The sequence below is a fragment of the Lampetra planeri genome, chromosome 39, assembly GCF_965212315.1.
Source record: "Lampetra planeri chromosome 39, kcLamPlan1.2.h2, whole genome shotgun sequence".
Taxonomy (NCBI): Eukaryota; Metazoa; Chordata; class Hyperoartia; order Petromyzontiformes; family Petromyzontidae; genus Lampetra; species Lampetra planeri.
Window position 1 is genome coordinate 2,469,359 of NC_136145.1, and position 21,173 is coordinate 2,490,531.

The window sequence follows — 21,173 nt, forward strand, 5'->3', positions numbered from 1 at the left end:
AAACTGTGAAGTGAACTAAGAAAATGTCCTCCAGTTGGAAAATATAAAAAAAATCTACACGCGAGCTCTGGAATTGTTTCTCTGCGATTTCTTTTCAATTGCGTTTTGAAGAACCCTAATAAAACACACATCCATCATCTTTTGCGGCACCTTATACATTACACAAACTTTGAGTTCCTTCAAATTAATGAAATTAGAACTCAAAATTGGAATATTGTGGTTTTACGATTTTTAAAGAATTACAAAAAATTAATTACTTCCAATTATGATGAGGCTTATTCCATGAACAAGTACAGATAGTGTTATCTTATCAGAGTGTAAAATGTTTGCATGTTCATTCCAACTATATCTCTACAAAAATCATTTGTAAATTAATAACATCATCTATTTCGGTTTTTTTTTTCTTTCGCTCTGGAATTGCGCCGAAACAAAAGAATGCAAAGTGCCCTGAAGTGGCAGATCTTACCGCGTGCAATTAAACGTAAATAAAAGCATCTGACGTGAAAAACAAAACAATTAAAATAATCCGAGCTCCTGCGCAATACATCACTTTTGTCTTTTGGAGCAGAAATTTGTATTACCTGCAAACGACCCGCGCGAAACAATTGTTCCGCTCAAGCATCGCCCACGAAGACTCTTTTCTTGCAAATTCAAACCGAATTTAATACCACGCGCAATTATAACTCGCTGAGCTCTTGCGTAATGCTATCGATCCGTGCGTTTTGGGGCAGAGATCTGGACAATCTACCAATGACCACTCCAAACCCATTATGCTGCTTAACTGTCGTTCGCCCTAACATTATACTCTTAGGTTTTTTCCTCTTTACTTGATACAGCAATCGTGCTGTGACGGTTCCACCTGAAGACGGAAGCTTGCGTTGCCTCCGAAACGTCGTGATATTTATTTTACTTTTACAGTATTAATTTTAATTTTATTTTTTACCTACGTGACTTTACCGAAAAAAACCTAAGAGTATGAATCCTTGCAGTCACGAAAGCTTAAAATCTAGAATTCCGCCCTAACATTGTTTAAAAGCAAATCCCCGCGGAAGCTTACATTTATTAAACGTGCAATAATACGGAAGAAGAAGTAGCTGCTGAGTGGTGACGCAGACAAAGCCGTTGGGTTAACAAGCTCCCGAGTGTCTCGCTCCTCAACAAATAGCGGACCACTGTGTACGTCCTTCCTGTGACGCCGCTATTGCCGAGCCACTGAGTCACGCAGTGAGCGTAAACTTGTCAATAGGTGAGATCAATCCCACCATGTCTTCATCGTCAGCCTTGAACAATCAACTGCTGGATGACGGCCTCCTCCAAAGCCGCGGGCATCTCTCACGATCCTGCGATGTAACACGATGCCATTAACCTGCATATGTTCTATAAATCCATATCCTTCACCGATTACCATGTGTATAACCACAGCAAGGAGTACACAGATTCAATGCATTCTTCTGTAGGCGCGTCGGTGATGTTACTTTTCCCCAATCAAGGTTCAGCATTCCAAAACGCACTCTTTCTTGCGCTCTCGTCCGTCCATCTGAGTTATTCCATTCCACCTCCAATAGCTGTCCTAGGTACGCAACAGCAGCGTGTACCCCAGCAGCACGCATTTGTGTTGCCTCTTTAGAAAACTATTCGTAGCAACAACAAAAAAACAAACCAGATACCTGCGCAGTGTTGGCACGCAACGGCAAATTACTTTATAATACAGCACCGTATGGTACAGCGGCAGATGGAGACACGCGTGTTTTGATTTATCTATTATCCTCTAAGTGCATATATAAACATGTTTTAAAATTCTGTTTATTTGCGGACGCGCATCTTAAATATTTCACGTACGCGCATATGGTGGCATCTGAACATCTTGGAATATACCATGGCTTTTTACTAATTGATCAAATAGTCGCCCTCAAAAAAACGATGATTTAGGTGCAACAATCTATACGGACGCACGGCATGAACGTGAAATAGCACACAAGGTTGGTAAATTTATGGGTGTAATATTTGGGCGGCCAAAAAATTCAGCGCATCACAGAAGATTCAGTGTTCTTTCTCTGTTGTCTAAGCCTCATGCCTACTAAAGAATTGTCGAGGTTCCGCCAGCGAACTCGACTATGGACAAGTTACGATGATCTCTGGCGCAGGTGGAGGGTACAGCATGTGTCCACTCGAGTGACACTTTTGAAAACCATGCCAGGCTAGATATTACTAGATTATCATCATCCGCTGTGATCATTCCACTGATGGATGAAGGCCTCCCCAAGCCATCACCATCTCTCAATGGAACAATCTACCTAGCATGTGGCACAATGCGTTAATTCCGTGACTCCATCTCTGTGGCATCAGCTGCTACTTCATCGTTAATCTCGACCACCGGTCACCGTCCCTTTCGGTGACGTGTCCTGCCCAAGCCCACTTACTTTTCCGAACGGTTAGAATGATGTCCCGAAGAATTTGCGTACGTTCTCAAAATCCATGCGCTCCTCTGTCCGTCTCTCGACGCAATTCCAAAAAACACGCGTCTCTCCATGCCACTTTGTGCACTTTTAAGTTTTTGCTCCAATTCGGAAACGTCTGCGTCGGATCCGCAAGCCACAGCAGGCAATACGCGTCGATTATAAACGATCTTCTCTACGCACACACTGGCATGTTGCTTTTCACTTTGAAGCATGTACCAATAGAACGGCAGACATCACGTCCGCAACGGCGGTCGCACGGCATTCCCAGCGAACCGCAATAACCCTCAACACGCAGGCCGAGGCGAGCTGCCATTTGGGATCGTTCCTCTGGTGTGGAAGCCGATAAGAGGGCACCCCCCGCTCCCCGCCCTCAGCCCTTGCAGCTCGCCTCACTCTGCAAGAGATGGCTCCACGCCCACTGCCGACCTAAGGAGGGACGCCTATAAACTCTGCGCCAAGTGGCATAGCGTGGTTGGCATGGGCCCTGGTGTAATGAATTAAATGCCCCCGCCCACCACCCAAAGCCCCGTAAAAGTTACCCCCCCCCCTCTTAGTAGCCAAGTGCCTGCACCCCTCCAGCCCGTGCAGTTGCACCGCCTGCACACTCGGCAGCCACGCCGCCAGCCAGCCCTGTTCCGCCACTTCTTGGCGCCTTGGATGGCAGACTTGTGCCAGCGAGGCGCCACAGATTAATTAAAAATCTAAATTGAATTGACTTGACTCGTCCCTTGCAGAGCATCAGGTACCAGGGTTCAGCGTGAATATTGCAGGGTGCTATTCTACGATGCCTCTGCCAACCCGTCCTGAGCAGCGTGGTGACGTATGGTCAAACAGCCCTCTAGACCGACCCGGCAAGCATGGAGAGCAGCAGAATGACAAGGGGCTGACATTTACCCATAAAACAACGAAACAATTCCAAAGTGCGACGACTGCGTTTGCGCGATAACATGCAATGCGTCGGAAACTTGTGACGGTAAGGAAACCATCTAAAACGGAGAGCGTGCCGTTGTATAACGCACATGCATGTAAATGTTCGCGCAGGAGTGCACGCAAATTGCGTAGGCACAGGCTAGCGTGTTGGCTACGTACGGTGCGAAAGAAGTTCAAGATACAAACATAAAGCTGAACAGCTACAAAGTCGCTGGCGTTGGCCAAAGACACCAATGTGGCAGGACCCTCCTGAAAATAGGGCCTTTGGACTCGGTGTGACTTTTATAGGTAAATGGGTATCTGAGATGTTCATCTGGTGCCTTGGAGGTTTAGAAGGCAACGTCGAATATCATCCACAACCTCTTGACAAAAATTCAACATTACTTGGGCGCCCCCTACTGGGAAAAAACCCAACGAAGATCTGTTGTCCTGGCATCCATTCCTTCGGGCTCATTTGTAACGTCACTTCCAAAGTGCTCCTCCGCTCAAGTGCAGCCTCGTGTTAAGCACACGCAAAACTGCCAGCAGCGCAAGATCACGTGTCATTATGGATTTGTCTTTGGATATGTTTACATAGAGAGTGAGAGAGAGGGGGGGGGAAAAAAGGGCACGCTGCTAAATATAACCGCTAGAATAAACTTCACCGAGGCCAATCTTTAAAACGCAATGTTTGAACAGCCTTTCCAGTCTGCTAGGAGCAACGGCATCTCGCAAGTGGCAAATTCTCTTGACGGCATTCACTGTCGTTCAAAATGTTCCCGCGTATGAACAAAAAGCGGCGGTCGTAGAACAAGCGCGGAGAACGAACTCTTAATTCGCGCCGCTAATTCTACCGTCACGAGCCTCGATCCATTGCCACCGCACCCCGCGTGACCTGCACGATACGATCCCATATTCCTTTACACGGATACATCCCCTTACGCAGTGGAATTAAGTCTAGCATTTCGCTAATTGCGGGCGCATCCTGGAAGTTCAAAGGTGTTTTGAGTAATACGCGGTGATGTAATGCGCCTTTTTTTTTAAAAAGGAGGGCATTTAAGGTTATACGAGAACACCGAGCTGAACCGCTCACATAATGACTTCTGGTGCACATATTACACCCGATATTACACTCATCCAGAAAGCCCTTCAGTGACACTCGCCTCGCACAAAAAGAAGGCAAATCAGAGACAAACACGCCAAGGGTGAGGGCGCGCAACGATCGCGCGCAACGCACGAATTACTCAGCGTGCAGCCATCGCAGAAAGCATCCGTTACCGAAAGACCATGACGTGCATGTATACCGAACTTTATACATCCACTGCTGGATGAGGGCCTCCCCCACATCGTGCAGGCAGTCATTTTCACCATACTTCACCCCGCTAGTCAGCGCGGGTTGGTGAAGATGGTGTGGGAAGCGTGGACACGGGAGAGGAAAAGTAGAGCAAAACATGTGACAGCTGCACCTCTGTCGCTCAACTTGTCACCCCACGATCTGTAACACCTGGCACACATGGTGGGCAGCGTTCCAAGCACTGTACAGGCTCAAGCCTGCTTATCTTTTGATACAGTTACAAAAAACACGCTTTGTCAACTCGCGAGTTTTTCACTCAGTGATAGTTACACTGTGCCATTGGCATTATGGAACGCTCGCAGCAAGCAGAAGAGATGATAGAACATGATATCTCAGAACTAATTCTGAATTCCCATCGAAATGGTTCTCCAACGCACCGGTGTGCTGTACTAGTGACGAATTGGCCACGTTCTGTTTACGTGAGAACCCTTACTAGTTGGCTGTGTCGGGTGGTGGCTGGTTTTAACGACACATTTATATATTTACGCGATCTAACCCAAAAACGCCTCTATTATGGACTATATACATGACGGTAGTACATTATGCCATTCCGCGCCCATTGAGTGTTGGCTTAAGAAAAAAATCCATCAGGCACAGTGCTTGAGTTTCCAATGTAATTTAAGCTGGCATTGTAATTACCGATGAATTGTGTACGTAATCATTGTCATCATGGTCATCATCAACACCAGCAGCAGCTGGATTGATCACCGTCAATTATATCCGGCTCTCGCAGGCAATGGGGGTTGTAAGTTTTGTTTTTTGGAGACAGCGAACACTTTCGGACTGCAGCGAGTGGGAAATCGCTGCCGATTCCACAAAGGCATTTGCTCGTCTGCTCACAATGGATACATTCGGATCACGATAGCATAACAGGAATCCTAAAGAGCATGTTATGACAGCTAAATGTTAAGACAAAACATCCTGGTAACAAACACGCGCCTACCGTTCCCGTGCTGTCAAGACATGACCGCAGTGAACATTTTACAGGTGTCGCAGATGTACGCAATATTATATAAACTCCCATAAAAACCCCAAAATGCAAATAAATAAACAACAAAAAAATCCTTTATTACGTTCTAAATCAAAATAAAGCATACACTGTTTGGCAAAACAAGAAAGCGGTAGCAGCCAGAAAATAAAAAGACAAATCAAAAACCACTTTGTGGGGAAACGATGACGGAGAGGGAGGGCAGTGAACAGACTGTGGGTATGGCGAGCCATAACTGTGGACATTTATCAAAGTGACACGTTCCCATCCTCCGCCATCCATCACCATGCGAACCTGGCAAACGCCCTTGCCATGTGCCAGCGCGCACGCCGGCGCTGCACGCCAGGCCTGGCCGCCCCTGTGCGCGCTGGTGCCAGCCCCTAAATGCCAGCGGGCATCGGCCCCAGGCGTGGCGGGCACCCCGTGGTGCGACATTAGCAGTATTTTTTTTTGTATGTATTTCTCATTCAATGTGTATATGTTTTTTTTTTTGGAAGAGAGGAGGTGGTAATTTTTTTTTTTAGAGTGACGGTAATTTCGTGGATTATTATTATGTGTGGTACATTTAAGGGAACCGAAAGGTTGGTTATTGCTGTGGAAAGAGAGGTTTTATGCCTGTCCCCGTGTTTGTTGGACGGTAGGTCTGTTCATCAGTCGGTCCATCGATCCGTCCTGCCGTCTGTCTAACCGTCTGCATGTCTGTCTTTATGTCTGTCTGTCCATCTGTGTGTCCGTACATGCGTCCGGGACACTTCACATAATTCTCCAACTGCCACAAAACCACTACACCTATTGCTACCAGACTTACCCGACCAGCCCAACAATATGAATGTTTTCTGATGATATAATTCGGGCAAGATTTGCCAAGAAAATAATTTAAAAAAGCGCTTAAATATATAAAAAAAAAACACTGAACAAGATGATAATTATCAGCGCAATTGGCGCGTCGGGATTAAGAGCGCGTGTGTACGAGTACAAGTGTAGGTAAAGCTCACTCGGCAAGCCCTGCCAGAAACCAGCTGCAAGAGAAATACAGAATCACTGCTCCTCTCTTCCTGGACTTGCTCCCGGCACATTCTACAACACGAATGGATTTACATAGATCACACAACTCAGTACATTCGGCAATCGCATTGTCTTCAGAGCACATGTGCTGTGACGATGGACCATTGCCCAAAATGTTAGTTTTATTGACAAGCCGTTGAGTTTTTTATTATTTGTGCCCGTGCACCACTACCAACGCAGTATCATGAAAATTTGTATTTATGCGAGGTTTGTATATGTGTATGTATGCTGAACCTATTTCGCACCGTACATAGCCAACCGTGCTAATCGGAGGTGCGGGGCAAGGACAAAGGTTTGCTCATTACAATGCTCAGTCAATGCCTACCTTCCAAAAGTTTCACTTTCCGACCTCCTTGCGTGAGAGGGCACATGGCTACTGCGTCACGAACAAAGCAATCGGGAGCCATGGTGAAGCTGTCAGCGAGGCAGTGAGATGTAATGCAAAAAGCGCAGCACAAACAAAGGCAGCGGTAGCAGCAGCTCAAGTCCCCTCCGTACCTGTTGGCCAGCAGGCAGGCGAAGGAGGGCTTAGTCAGTCCCAGGTGAGCTTGCAGCAAGGCACTCCAGTCCCAGGGCCAGGAAAACAGTTGTGCCTGCCGAGGTCAAGCCAGGATTACTTAAAAAAGAAAATCTGCAATCGCTTGATCGATCACGCCACCGCTGGCCTCCACTGGAGTGAACTCTGGAAGGTACTTTGGTCTACTCTTCCTTCCACATTGACTGGGCGTCTTGGGCGCAGTGTGCTTACCCACACTTCACCCCACCGCACGAGACCTAATGATCAACTGCGGTGAACCCATTTATACACCTGGGTGGTCAGAGGCGTTGGGGGAATTGAGAAAAGCGGAACTGTTGTTTCAAGGAGGTGGAATTGAATCGGCGAATTCGGGATTGCAAATCCAGTGTGCTAACCATCACAGCACGGCGGCTCCTGCCTGGATGCAATGAGAAATAGTCAAAGAGTGAGGCCTGAGAGTAACAAACAAGGATCGGCTTCACACTCACACAGCTGACCGACCTTGGTCTCGGTAAACGCAGGCCTGGCTACAGGGCTCGGCAAAGTGTTGCAAAGTCGGGTGGGTCTCTTATCTATTGTGGTGTGTCTGCCAGGATTCACTTTATTCCCCTAATGTATGTGCGCACAGGCCAATAATCGTCAGGCTACATTAATTCCTTTAACGAAAATTCTCGCTTGCATGCATGCGCAGCAGCCTCCCATTTGTACGTCAGCTCCAACCGCTGAGAATCACTCACTCGGAGAGGTTGTTAGGTTTCCCTATTGGGCCCCACCTACTCGGCTGGCTGGAGTGGTCGGACTGGTGAATTTGGCTGCGGAGTCACAAAGAAAACACCAGCGTTGGCAGAGGTGAAAGCGAACCCATACGATTGGGCAAATAGTAGCCTGCTGCATCGTCAAAAGGTCGGTCGTTGGCAGAGTGCTGACTGGTTTCAATGCCGCGCACTTTTGTGCGACGTAAATGGCGTACGTCCGACACATTTGCACCAGCGCGCACGCATGGGCCTCGTGTGAAAGTGAACACGTCGTTGGACCAGTCGGCGTTAGAGGTTTGCCTCGCGCCGAGTGGGTGCAGCGAAAATTTTAAAAAAAACGGCACGTGGGAAGGAGATTGTATCTCACAGAACCGACAGAGAGGAGAAGCACGTGAAGATGCATATTCTTAAGAGGGTTAATTATTTCACGCCACCGCCAAAAACAATGGGACTTTCAATATTACGTCAAATAAAAGGGCAATCTGGGAAAATGGAGAAAGGTTTAAAGTGTATTGTAATCAAGCAGGTGAGAACTCAGGTGACCGGTCTCATTTGCATGAGCGACCCGGGGCATTCGTCTACCAGTAAGAGGCAATAATTGCCACGTAAAATCCCAAATGAGAAACTTGTGGGACATTTTCTAATTTGGCACACAATGGCGTACTCTTGCGAACGGGGAGAAGAGGATCTTGAGGCGTCCACTGTGCTGATTACACTCGCAGCAATAATCAGGGCGGCCGGCTGGATTCGAACCGTGAAACTCTGCAACAAATCTGTTACATTTGGACATCTGTAAAAAAAGAGCTTTATAGCTCGTCGGATTCCTCCAGTATGAAATTAATATTCTGATTCTGAAATGAGGAATGCGCTACCACTGGGCCATGTCACCACCCTGGCATCGCTCGTGCGAGGTGGCAACCCTAGTGGCACCTTTAGGGGGGGGAAATGGGCAGAATAGTTTCCACTGAGTGTCTCCAATGATGCACACACACACACAGAGCGTGCTTTCGTCATATTATCATTCTTATGTACACATTGAAGAAAGTGTGAACCATCGTCGATTGCATTTCATCCCCACCTGTTGCGGAGAATTTGTACGGCCCTTGCACGGTTCACTTACATGCCCCGACCCAGGGCAACCGCTCTAACGTCGCTATGTTGATGCTTGCGAAGCAGTGGCATTGTGGGTCTGTCACACGGCAGAAGTGACATTGTGAAATGTTCACATGTCACAGGGATGACCTGCACGGGCTTGCACAAACACCAATAGCAGAGAGATAAAGGTGCGGCCGTGCAATTGCTCGCTCACGCCACTGCTGGGAGAAGGGCCTCCACTTGAGGCAGCTCTAGAGAGCCACTCGAGATTATATCTTTGGCCTACTCTTCCACGCTGGCCAGATGGCTGGTAATACGTGGGAGTACCCACGCTTTACCCCATCACATGCGGACCTGCCAATGGCTTACCTGCGGCATGCCCATTTATACTGCTGGGCATTCAAAGACCGCTGGGTTTTGTGGATTTGAGCAACTTGCTCCATTGTTTCAACTGCCGCACACACCGGGAGATGGAATTGGACCGACAACCTCTGGATTGCAAGCGTCCAGCGTGCCAACCGTTGCCCCGCTTTCGTAACTCCCAAAGAATACAAATGGCAAAACTAATTTCTAATGCAGGAGGGCGAGATGTGTCACCCGACAAGGGGTACAGACCTGTTGTAATGGCTCGGTGCCAATGTGGCAGAGGCTGCTCACAGGATTAAAGTCTGAAGGAGGCTCGGAATCCGAAAGCACAAACTCCGCTGGGGTCTGCTCCACTTGAACTCTTCTATCCCCTCCCAGTTGCTGTGCGAGCCACATCTAAAAAAAAACGAACACCCAATTATTAAGTAAACGGCACGCCTGGTCTCCGAAGATGCGATGAAATGACAAAGGGCCGAGGCAATAAACCTCGGATATCACTGCAGAGAGCTGGCGGCGACCACCCGCCGCCACCGCCAGCTAATAAAAAAACGTTAGAATGTCAGGGCACATCAGGTTTGGTAAATAGTGATTATAAAAGTCTGTAAAGATTAAATAGAACATTTCCCGAAACAAAGAAATTCATATGGACACAGTCTTATCTTTGCCCTTTCGTATAAAAAGGCGACTGCTCCCGTATTCAAACTCAAAAGGTAGCCCATGTGTTTGTGTATCTTATTGCTTGAACTGGAGCATTCACCTCGCAGAGCTGTGGGACCGGAAACCTCTGGACTCAAATAAAAGACTTATCAATGCACAGCGAGCTCTCCGGCCGCTGAACTGCAGAGCAAATAATCTGCTGTAATATCAAAGCACCTCCCGGGTCCCTGGGTTGGCGAGGCTGACCCCGCCGTGACTTTCGCGCAAGCCCCGACAGCCGCCCAATCAAGTGCTCATTTCCATACCTCATTGGTGCTGACAGCGTGATGGATGCGGCGCAGGTATAGGGGACCACCTGGCCTCCGGCGCGAAGGCGGAGCTGCTGGCGGCAGCACAAGCGGCCGCGCCGCACCACGCGTGCCGCTCTCTGCGTCACACCGCCTGCGACACACACACACGCGCAACTCACATACGCGCGAGCACACGCGCAACTCACACACGCGCGTGCACGCGCGCAACTCACACACGCGCGAGCACACGCGCAACTCACACACACGCGAGCACACGTGCGTGCTAGCTCGCTCGCTCGCGCAAACTTTCAAGCCTCGGTATTTTGGGGATGTTGTTGTTGTTGAAAGTAAGAATGGTTTAAAGCTTTCGTGACTGCAGGGATTCATATTCTTGGTTCTTTCAGTAAAGTCACGTAGAAGGGAAATAATAAAATAATATTAATATAAAACAATAAAAATTCTCACTTTTTTCAAATTTTCTTGCTGTGGATTTCACACCTGATGATGATTGCTTGTGTTGCAGTCGAAACGTCGTGAGAATTTTTATTGTTTTATATTTATATTATTGTATTATTTCCCTTCTACATGACTTTACCGAAAGAACCAAGAATATAGTAAGAATGGTGTCGTGGTGGAGTGGTTCACACCCGCTGGACTAATACAGCGGTCACCGGTTCGAATTGATGCCCCTGGTAGCGGCAGTAGAAACAACAACGCAAGTTTCTTAAATCCATCCCCCCAACAACCTCTATCCACCCAGCAGTATAAATAGGTTCACCACAGTCGATCGGCAGGTTGTGTGTGGTGGTGGGGCAAAGTGTGAATACTCCCACCTCTTCCAAGCTGTCTGGCAAGCCTGGAAGAACTGGTCTGAATGGGGGGTCTCTCTAGAGCTCCCTCCAACTCAAGAGTGGCATGAGCGAGTAATTGCAGAACTGTGCCTTTACCTTTGTCATTGAATGTAAAGAAATGCACTTCGTCATGCGCCGTTAACTCTGTATTTGTAGAAATGTATGCCAAGCCTGCCACGACCAAATACTCATCTTACAAAGAAGCCTAAAGGACATCACTCAAATATTTAACAGCGGAAGTAAATTCATAAAAGGAACACTGTGGATACATTTTTTTCCATTTCACGAATGCGCCTGCTCGCATTTTGCCCAAACGGATTAAAAAGCTGTCTCGTGTGATTTTATGCTTTGTCACGGTTGCTAAAAACGCGACCGCTGCTCTAAAATGTTTGCATAGGTGGCTTAAAAAAAAAATAATAACCTTGACATTTTCTCTAGAAGAACAAACAAAGCTACAAAGTACATGGAATGCATCTTACCGCAAAGCACCGAGTTTCTTATGGTTTACGCAGCACTTGACTTGCCGACCGCCGGCAAACCAAGAGCACCATCTGACAGGGCGTTTGAAACAACGCCCCCCGTTAACTTTATTTCAAAGCGAGAGACGTCGGCGCGCAAACACGCACCTTGCACGTGCGTTTGCGTGTGGGCACGAGCGTGGAGGAGCGAGCGTGCGAGCACGCGGCGCGTCCGCGTGGGTACGCAGATTGAGCCGGCGACGAGACGGGCAAAAACCACAGCCGTCGCGAGCCCGTGAGCGCAGGTGCCGCTTTGGATTTCCTTCTCCTTCGCCGCATCCCGCTTGTGCCTCAAAACAAATTGCAGCAAATTTCTCTGTCGTCGCTGATGGATTAGCCTGGCAAATTGGGAGGATCCTCGCAACAGCCTGGCACCACGTCCCCCGACTCCCAGCCGCAACGGCCTGCCTAGCGTAACGCATCCTTCACATCAGCAACCAACTGTGAATGGTTGCGTGGGCCTCGGACGCCATTAAAATGAGCCACCCGCGTTATCGCGCGAGACAGAGTCAAGGCATCGGCATCGTCCGATGCCGGGCCTCGGCTAACATCAGTGTCAAACAGCGGCATCTGAACCAGTTCTGCACCACCCTCTCCCCAACACACACCCTGCTTCCTCAACCCATGCTGACCACTATGGTGAAGTATGGTAAAAAAAAATTATTCTCAAATGATCATTTTGGCGGTGTTCATCTCCTGTTTACAGCTTTGAGCCAGCGGTAAAAATTCCTCATTCCTCTAACGGGAGCGAGGCCATAGATAGAATGACCACTAGTGACTTACCAAACAAATGAGTTTTCTATCTAGATTTAAAATGCATAGCTCCAGTGGTTTCCTAATATCAGAAGGAAAAGCGTTCCAGACGGCCGAAAAAGTGCATCTGAAAGGGAGCGATGCAGTGACCATCTTTATTCGATGGTGAGCCAGAAGCGGCTGTGAGGATGACCGGAGTTTGTGTGATGGCTTATATGCTCCTTAACGAGATCAGCAAGGTACTGTGGTTCATCTGTGGCAAGCACATTGTGTTTAATGAGTGCAACCTCATAGTCGTATAATTATTCTTAGTTCCTTCGGTAAAGTCACGTAGAAGGGAAAATATAAAAAATATATTTATATTATTTTATTATTTCCCTTCTACGTGACTTTACCGAATAAACCAAAAATATGAATCCCTGCAGTCACAAAAGCTTTAAATCAAAATTTAGTCGTATAATTCTTAATATCAATGACACAGTTATTGTAATTGACAAAATTATAATAAGGTTAGATTGTAGATGATTAAAACAAACATTTGGTAGACATTATTGCGTGTATAATGGATGAGAAAATTAGCGTATATTTTTTTTTGTTTAAATGTGAAGTGTTGGGAAAAGTAGGAAAGTCGTTCCAGTTTTAAGACAATTCAAAACTTCACTTCTCATCTATTCAGAAACTGCTACAAAAGGCGATGGATTCTTGAATCCATGAGTGTAGAAATTTCAGTGTGTTCCCCAAAGGCGGTGGATTCTTGAATCCATGAGTGTGGAGATTTGAGTGTTTTCCCCAAAGGCGGTGGATTCTTGAATCCATGAGTGTGTGGATTTCACAGTTTCCCCCCTTGTACGCATGGGTTTTCTCCCGATCCTCCAAAGTTGTCCCACGTGCCAAACACTCACGAATGCAATTGGCCATAACAAAATAATGCAGGACTCTCTCAAAAACGCATAAAAATCTTGAAAATCGGTGAGGCTTTGCCGGGTAAAACACGGGGCATTATTAATTGTAAGTGTGTGCCGATGCGATGAGCCAGTTGAAGCTGTTTTCATATCCGCAATAAATAGGGCAAATAAAACTCACCAGGGGCCAATTACACAGTAAACAGAAGCAAGTTTAAATAGACCACACCTATTACACAGGAGCAAGATAGGCACCGTGAGAATTTATCATAAAAAACGTAACGCATACCCGCTCTGGGAAAAGGCCACGGCACTCGTATGGAAAGACAAAGACAGGGCCGCCCGTCACAAGCAATTAGGGCAACGTAAACGCCTGTCACTCACGGGACACCGGCACAAACATCGGAGCTCCTGTCGGCAACTCCAAGTGAGGGCGGCGGAGGCAGCAGTCACTTCGGTTGCCGCGATATCTTTCGTTACGATACGATGGAACGATGATCGTCGCGAAATAAGACTTACGATCTGTAACGCTCATAACACGCTGCACTGTTGGCTACACTAAAGATTATTCAGGAATTAAACGAACTTTTAAAATTAAGTCCTTAAATCGCCACGTCATCGATGATTCCGGAAAGAGAATGTGATGGAAAGCGTTAATGGGGTGCATATCGGCGATTTATTTAAAACTTTAATCGCAGAATCGAGTTCATTACTTCAGAAATAGTTTGGCTACGCGATCACGCCGTCCACTAAAAAAAACACAAGATTGCAGAATCGCCACGATCGCAGCAACACCCACCGCGCCGGCACCTGCCAAAGCAAGGGCTTGCGCTGGCCACACCACAGCGGCCCGCATGTTTCTCACAGTAAATTACAGCTGGGATGAGCAATCAGGGCGCGTGACGTGGAGACTACGCCGACGACGGTGCTTAGAGCGGAGCCGTTAGACATTAAAGCAGCTTTCTGATTGCGCGTACTGAGACATGCGGTCTGCCGTACCCCCCCCCCCCCCCCCCGCTGAGACGGTGTGTTCGCCTCAAGGAGAAGGAAAGTGTTTCTTTGAAAACTAAAGCCATCAGCGGCTCGGAGGCGAGGGGAGCCACTCGTAAACAGACGCTCGCTCGTGTGCTTTCCGGGGGCCGCGAACGCGCGTGCAAAAAGATTAAATGTCCCACCGCCAGCCTCACGGGCAAAACGCTCGCTCCCAAAAGTGTGCATTTTCAAAACAAGGACGGAGAAAGAAAAAAAAAGAATCCGGTCCTTGCCGCCATCCGAAGACGCGAAGGTTAAAACGTTATTTTTTTTTTCCCGTCCCTTCTGAAATTGCATCGCGGAGGGCCGACGCTAGTTTGCGCACGGGAACGAAAAGCGAAAAAGTTAATTTGCGCCGCCCCCCCATGACGGTCACTTCCTACAGGTTGAGGGAGCACGGCGTCAATAGCGTCGGGCTCGAATAGGCGCGTGCAGGAAATGTATGCGAGGTGATAAAAGGTACATAAGCATATGGTGTACACACGCGCACTCACAAGCTGATATATAAGCATTTCATCTGTTCTGAAAACTATTTGGAGAATCACATAAAACCACATTATTTTAGGTAAAATGGCAGTTAAGGTCCAACTCAAGGATTTATGCAAGGAGTTATGTGGATAGACACAGCTTAACTCCTCCTATAGCCCAATAACATCTATATTCGTGTCTCTTTTGCAGGCACCATGAATCATTTCGATGATATAAGGGATGATTAAACGGAGGCATGGGATGATTAATTTCCTCCAAGCCCAGCCCATACCATCCTATCAATCATGTCATTAGAAAAGGCGCACAGTGAACTGGCAAAGGCTCTGGCTATGAATTACTGCCTCCATCTTCATTAGCCCCGTGTGAGAGCACCAGGAAGAGGCATAAACAGCAAATGTTTCACCTTTGTGGAAAAACGCTCTTGATCAAAAGGTTATATCGCACACGGTGCAGGCGGCTGATTGCCTAGCCCGTACCTGTCCCGCTCATTAAAACCGCAAACAAATAAATAGGCACAACCATCTTGAATGCGGCACACTCTTGGTGGTGACGATAAGCTAAGTGGCTACTTTTTTTTTGCCGCCGCCGTGTAAAAATGCACGGCAGAATAGGTCCATTAAACACCCAGCGCATTAACCGACGTGGCAAGTCTCCCCAATTCATTACAAGCACATGTAATACAAATGCCGCAGCGCTATTTCTCCCCCCCCCCGCCTCCGCGCTCTGCCGTACTTTTCTTGGTCCAGCGAAGCAACGGTCATGTGCTATCTCATTTTCGCGCGTAATGATGAGCTATTAATCTCCCTGACAGGTCCGCGGAAAAAAAAAAATCAGCCGGGTCCCACAGTTCACTTACATGCAAAGCGCAAGGCCTGCCCATAAAACTGGGTAAAACAATGCATTATTTCCACAGGACTCAGTTCTGATACAAACCTGCCAAGTACAATAACTCTTACTTATGTCGTCATAAAGCACGTCGAGCGGCCGAGGGAAAATAATCTGCTCTTCATGTTACGTTTTAAAGGACGAAATTTTCAAAGATCAACCCGTCCCAATGAAGGTTTTTGAACAGTCGCGATGGAAGTGCACGGTTAGCTGTGTTAAATTCACAGCACAATTATATAAATACTCATTAAAAGCACAAATGCTGCTATATTTAATTTTCATAATTGTCCCTCCTTAAAACCGAACGGCGAAAACGATCACCCGTTAAACAAACAGACAATTACGACCGTAGCATGCCTTCCAGACCCATTGGGCGTTACGCAGAAAGGATTTCAATAAATATTCAACGGCAATGCTCTTTAAGGAACCTGACACGGTGGGCCGTGCACCTTGGCCCCTTAAGACAATTATCACGCAAACACGGGCCCTTAATTATTTTTCGGTGCCCCCCCCCCCACCACCACCACGATACGGTGGGCGTTGGGGCGCCGTGGCAGGCCCTGTAGCGCCATCGCATCCTCTGAGTCGGGTCAATTGCAGTCACGGGGGTATGCGATCACAACACGTTTTTTAATCGGCCTCTGCATGGTCGCCTCCGCCACAAATCACCGCGTTGCATTCGCGGGGCGCCGGAGGGGGGGAAAAGGAATAAAGGGCTGCAAGTCGAAGCGCCGGTCCCTGTTTTACGTCTCTCGCCTTTCAAGAAGCGACCGACTAGCAGCACTTGTGCTGGCGGCTACTGAGAAACAGCATCACAGGACACTTTATCCCTCCTTCTATTAGGCCTTGTTCAGAATCGTTTTTGCTTTGCCGCACGGTGCCTTAGAGGGGGGAAAAAATGCGTCGCTTGACCCGAATCTCCCATAAGAGTCATTTGATGTTGAGTGTATTAAATCGAAAAAAAAAATCCACCTGAAGTTATGATTGAGCAAAAAATGTCTCTATAACCTAAAAGGCCTTCATGTACAAAGGTGCTACCTTTGTGATAAAATTCTTACATTTCACAAGAGGAGTGAAAAAGTAAATTGTTACTGTGCAAAAAAAAACGTGTACGTATTCCACCGTGGGTTTGTGTATAGTATATATATAGAGAGAGAGCTATGTAGGCAGGCAGAGGCATGAAGGCAGGTTTGTTCGGCAGATGGATGTATGGTAAACAGTAGAGATATAACAAGAATATCCTTCCCTCCCCACCCCCCATGATCTCATGAACTGCCACAAATCAGATGTATGATTTGATTCACGAATAGATTCTCTCATCTATTTTCTATTGTGTCTGTCCCACGTGTTCAGTCTCGTCCGTTTCATTCACCTTTAAAGCAACATTTTTAATATAATGTTCTAGAATTGTATATATTCGATGCATGTCAACAATATCATTAACTGATCCATCTACAGCTTGATCAAGGCCACCCCAAGCCTTTAATGTGTTTAGTTTGTTGTCCCATCTCCCGCACCGCTGATGAGCATGAATAGCTACATACATTCATACATAGCCATCTCTTATGGTCCTGAAATGTAACAATCCATCTAGCTCCTGCACACGAGTCGATTTCAACGCGACATCTCCGTGGTAGACATTCTCGCAGGCATCTTCCCTCCTTTGGTTGCCATTCTGTTGTTAGTCTCAACCACCGGTCATCGTTCCTTCCAGCGAAGTGTCCTGAGGAGTGGCCCAGTCACAGCGAAAGCTATACTGGATGTGGTGTGCCAGGTGTGCCAATATATTCCAAATCTCTGACCTGAACAGACAAATAGATAGGCAGGCAGGCAGATATGATTCCAGACAGCCTACCTATATACCTAAGTAAGAGCATATGCTGTATAATGAGAACTCCGTTCACATATAAATACACATATTTTAAAGTCCATCTTTGAGACCAATATTATCCAGCACCATTTGTTTGACCAAGCAAATGCTGGACCGGTTTTGACCTTATGGGTCTCATCAGTAGAGTCAGTCATAAGAAGTGAGGGTTAACGTCTGCACAGACTCACTGTGCTCCAACGATCCTGGCCGCCCGTGCCAGGGTGGCCTCCACCCAGCCGGGCCGCCGCTTCCTCAAGGCCTGTACAGTGCGTCGCACTGACGGGGAGCAACCATCGCCACCGCCGCCATCGCCACTATCATCGCGCCCCTCCATCGCCACGGCACGCACGCAGTCCGCCACGAGCGCCAACGCCTCCGCCGCGGCCCGGTCCAGCGTGACGCCAGTGGCCTCCTCCACGGCATTGCCGTCCTTCAGCATTCGGCAGAGCAGGGCGCAGAGGGCGTAGAGCAGCAGCGAGCCGTGGGGCGGCCGGAGCTTCGAGAGGCCGCCGGCAGTGCCGCCGCCGTCTTCAGGAGCAACCGAGGAGAAGAAGACCTTGATGGGCGTGGAAATAGATGCCGCGGCCAGCGGTAACGTCTGCACGGTGGCCTCGAGGGCTCGCTCCACAAAGTCCACGGTGCCTGGAGGACCACGCAAGGGGAAGGTCGGTCGTGTGGAGCGGCAGGAGGAGATGGCTTGTTTCGCGTGCCAAATGTATCCAATTACCTTCGTGTGTAATGTCAAGCCACTGATGAGTGAAGGCCTCCCTGTGCCTTGTCGGTTACGGGGTTTGTTTGCCCATACTTCACCACGCTGGTCAATGTGAGTTGGCGACAATGAGAGTGCCCACGACTAGTTCAGATATCACTCGCCACTGATGATGGCTGTTTCAAAGTGCAGTGCCCTTACCACTGCGCCACCACTCCATATGCTATTCTGTACATGAAATACATTATTCTCAGTTGTTAATTTCCATCTTGTTAAATACAATTCAAGGCAGCACATTTTGTGAGACAATTTGCGATCTTTCACCATGTATATATATGTCACTGATCACATTGCCTCCCGGTGATCGCTTCCCCCCGATAATGAAGGCGAAGTGCAAAGCGGCAGGAAACAGAGGACGCTTTCCAGACGTGAGACGGGCAGGACCTCTAGCGTGCCTGAAGGATGTTAAAAGGTGTTTGACAACCTTTACACCGTGGACTACTTAATTAAGACATCCGACGGTATTCACAATGCATATTATACTTTATTTATTTAACACAAAGCAGATGCGCTCAATTGATAATATGTGTTAAGCTTTTTATTCCCATCAGCAAATCGATGCGTTGGGGAAACGTAATCCTTCCTTCCCAAAGTATCTGATCTATGATGCATAAAATGCTTCAACACGTATTGATTTTTTTTTAAGATATAGTGCCAGGGAAACACATCCCACCAATACCCCTGTCTTTACCTCTATATGGCTCTGCATCGATTCTTCACCAACAACAAAAAAACCCACCAGGACTTCCCCCTGCTAACATTTACAAAAGCTGCATTTAGGAAGCCGTGCTGAATTCCCCCGCACGCCATCTCTCGTTTTTGCCTTGCCTAATTACATACAGATCTATCTTAGTCGGCCCGCCCCCTCTTGCCAGCGAGCCACACGCATTAGGCGGCACGACTCTGCCCGATGATTGATGAGCGACGGCTGGCAAAAACTCGCAGCTACAAAAAGGCCCCTTTGATGGATTATCACAATATGCATATGAAAACAGTGATGGATGACTGCGAGAAGCAGTGTAAAATACAACGGCGGGACATGACACGGAAAAGGTCTTATTTCAGAAAGGCCGTTTAGGCAGATTTTTTAACTCTGCACGCAGGGCGGCGCTTGCGCCTGCTTGCCTCACGAGCCCGGCTCCAAGATTGCTTCCACTCGGCCATCTCAGCGCGGGAATTTTTTTTTTTACGCGTAATAATACGAACAAAATGGCACCTATTCATTTCTGCAAATGATATGTCCGTTAAATTGGCTATAACCATACTCACTCTTTCATAAGTGTGTAGCTGCTGCTGATGCTTCATTACGAGAATGTTACGTTCAAGGCACATAGCGGGTGATTTTTAAACTGCTCTGCGAGATAATTCCTGCGGTGGGAATAATGAGATGCTATTGGCTACGTGCCCTAACACAGCCTCGGCAGATGACCTCGAGTGACACTAAACTTGATTGTGGTGTTGTAGCTTTTCATAAGCGGCGGCTCTTTCGTCCTTTGTCTCAGATCCTGCAAAGATGGCTGGCCACAGAATCCTGCCGTGATGTAACGATCAGCGCACTGGACTTGCAATCCAGAGGTCGCTGGTCCTATTCAACCTCAAGGCGCAGCGGTTGACACAATGGATGCGTTTCATAAATCCTCCTCCCCCCCCCGCCTCTGTCACGTAAACGAGTAAACTGTGGATAGAGCCGACCAAATACCCTCCTCTAGAGGGCTTCTCTAGAGCTCCATCTTAGGGCTCTCGAGTGCTCGCTCTGCTGGAGGTCCTTCCACCAGCAGCGGGGAGAGCAGGGAAATTGGAGGGTTGCACCTTTACCTTTGACCGTTGCGCCACCTCATGTCTCCCTTACCTGGAAATCCCTGCTTCTGCGACGCCGAAAACCCCCACTCAGGGGGGATTTTGCCGACGAGAGAGGGCGGCAATTCCTTTGCCGCATCACTCCCGGCCGCCCTCGAGGCCTCCAGCAGCTCCAACACGGGCAGCAGCAGCACATCCCGGGCCGGAGACAGCAGGAGGCGCAGGCTTTCGCTCACGGCCGATTCTTGGCTCCCGTCCCCTGGCCACAGAGGATCACCGCAAGAGGCGTGCAGAGGGACAGAGGCAGGCACAGAGTGGCATGTGAGCGACAGCCGTGGCCGGTGCAAACCCGGGTTGATTAACCAGTGATGGCAAGACATATACCGTATGGGACCGCTCAGTCCCCCTTTTATTAATTTGTTCTATTCGATATGTAAAAAGATAACGGTGCATCCCTGCAATTACTTGCTCAAGCCACTGCTGGCGGAAGGGCCTCGGCTAAATCGAGCTCTCGAGAGAAACCCCTCCAGAGTGGATTTGGCCTACTCTTCCAATGCTGGCCAGATATTTTGGAAGGGGTGGGACTACCCACACATTACCCCACCACAAGCAACCTGCCAATCGACTAACTGTTGTGTAACCCATTTATACTGCTGGGTGGACATACGCGGTGGGGGGAGGGGGGGTTTCAGAAACCTGCTCCAAATGCCTCTGGATTGCAAGTCCAGTGCGCTATCCACTCCACCAGGGCAGCTTCCCATACGTCATGGCAAAGTGTCTCGCTGCTCCAACGAGACAAGCGTTGCTCTTCTCAATGAATGGGCCCCGAGCCGGTGGTGAAAATCCTACAAT

The 21,173-nt window shown here is 48.1% G+C and overlaps 1 protein-coding gene across 1 annotated transcript in view; it reads right to left on the reverse strand.

Moving 5' to 3' along the window:
• Positions 1-21,173, reverse strand: part of KIAA0825 (KIAA0825 ortholog) — a 69,299-nt gene that overhangs the window by 22,986 nt on the left and 25,140 nt on the right. The window contains exons 14-18 of the mRNA XM_078612552.1: positions 20,374-20,580; positions 17,944-18,397; positions 10,471-10,606; positions 9,758-9,904; positions 7,274-7,368 (exon numbers count right to left, since the gene is read on the reverse strand). Coding sequence (XP_078468678.1) covers positions 7,274-7,368; positions 9,758-9,904; positions 10,471-10,606; positions 17,944-18,397; positions 20,374-20,580 — 1,039 coding nt within the window. The remainder of the gene's footprint in view (positions 1-7,273; positions 7,369-9,757; positions 9,905-10,470; positions 10,607-17,943; positions 18,398-20,373; positions 20,581-21,173) is intronic.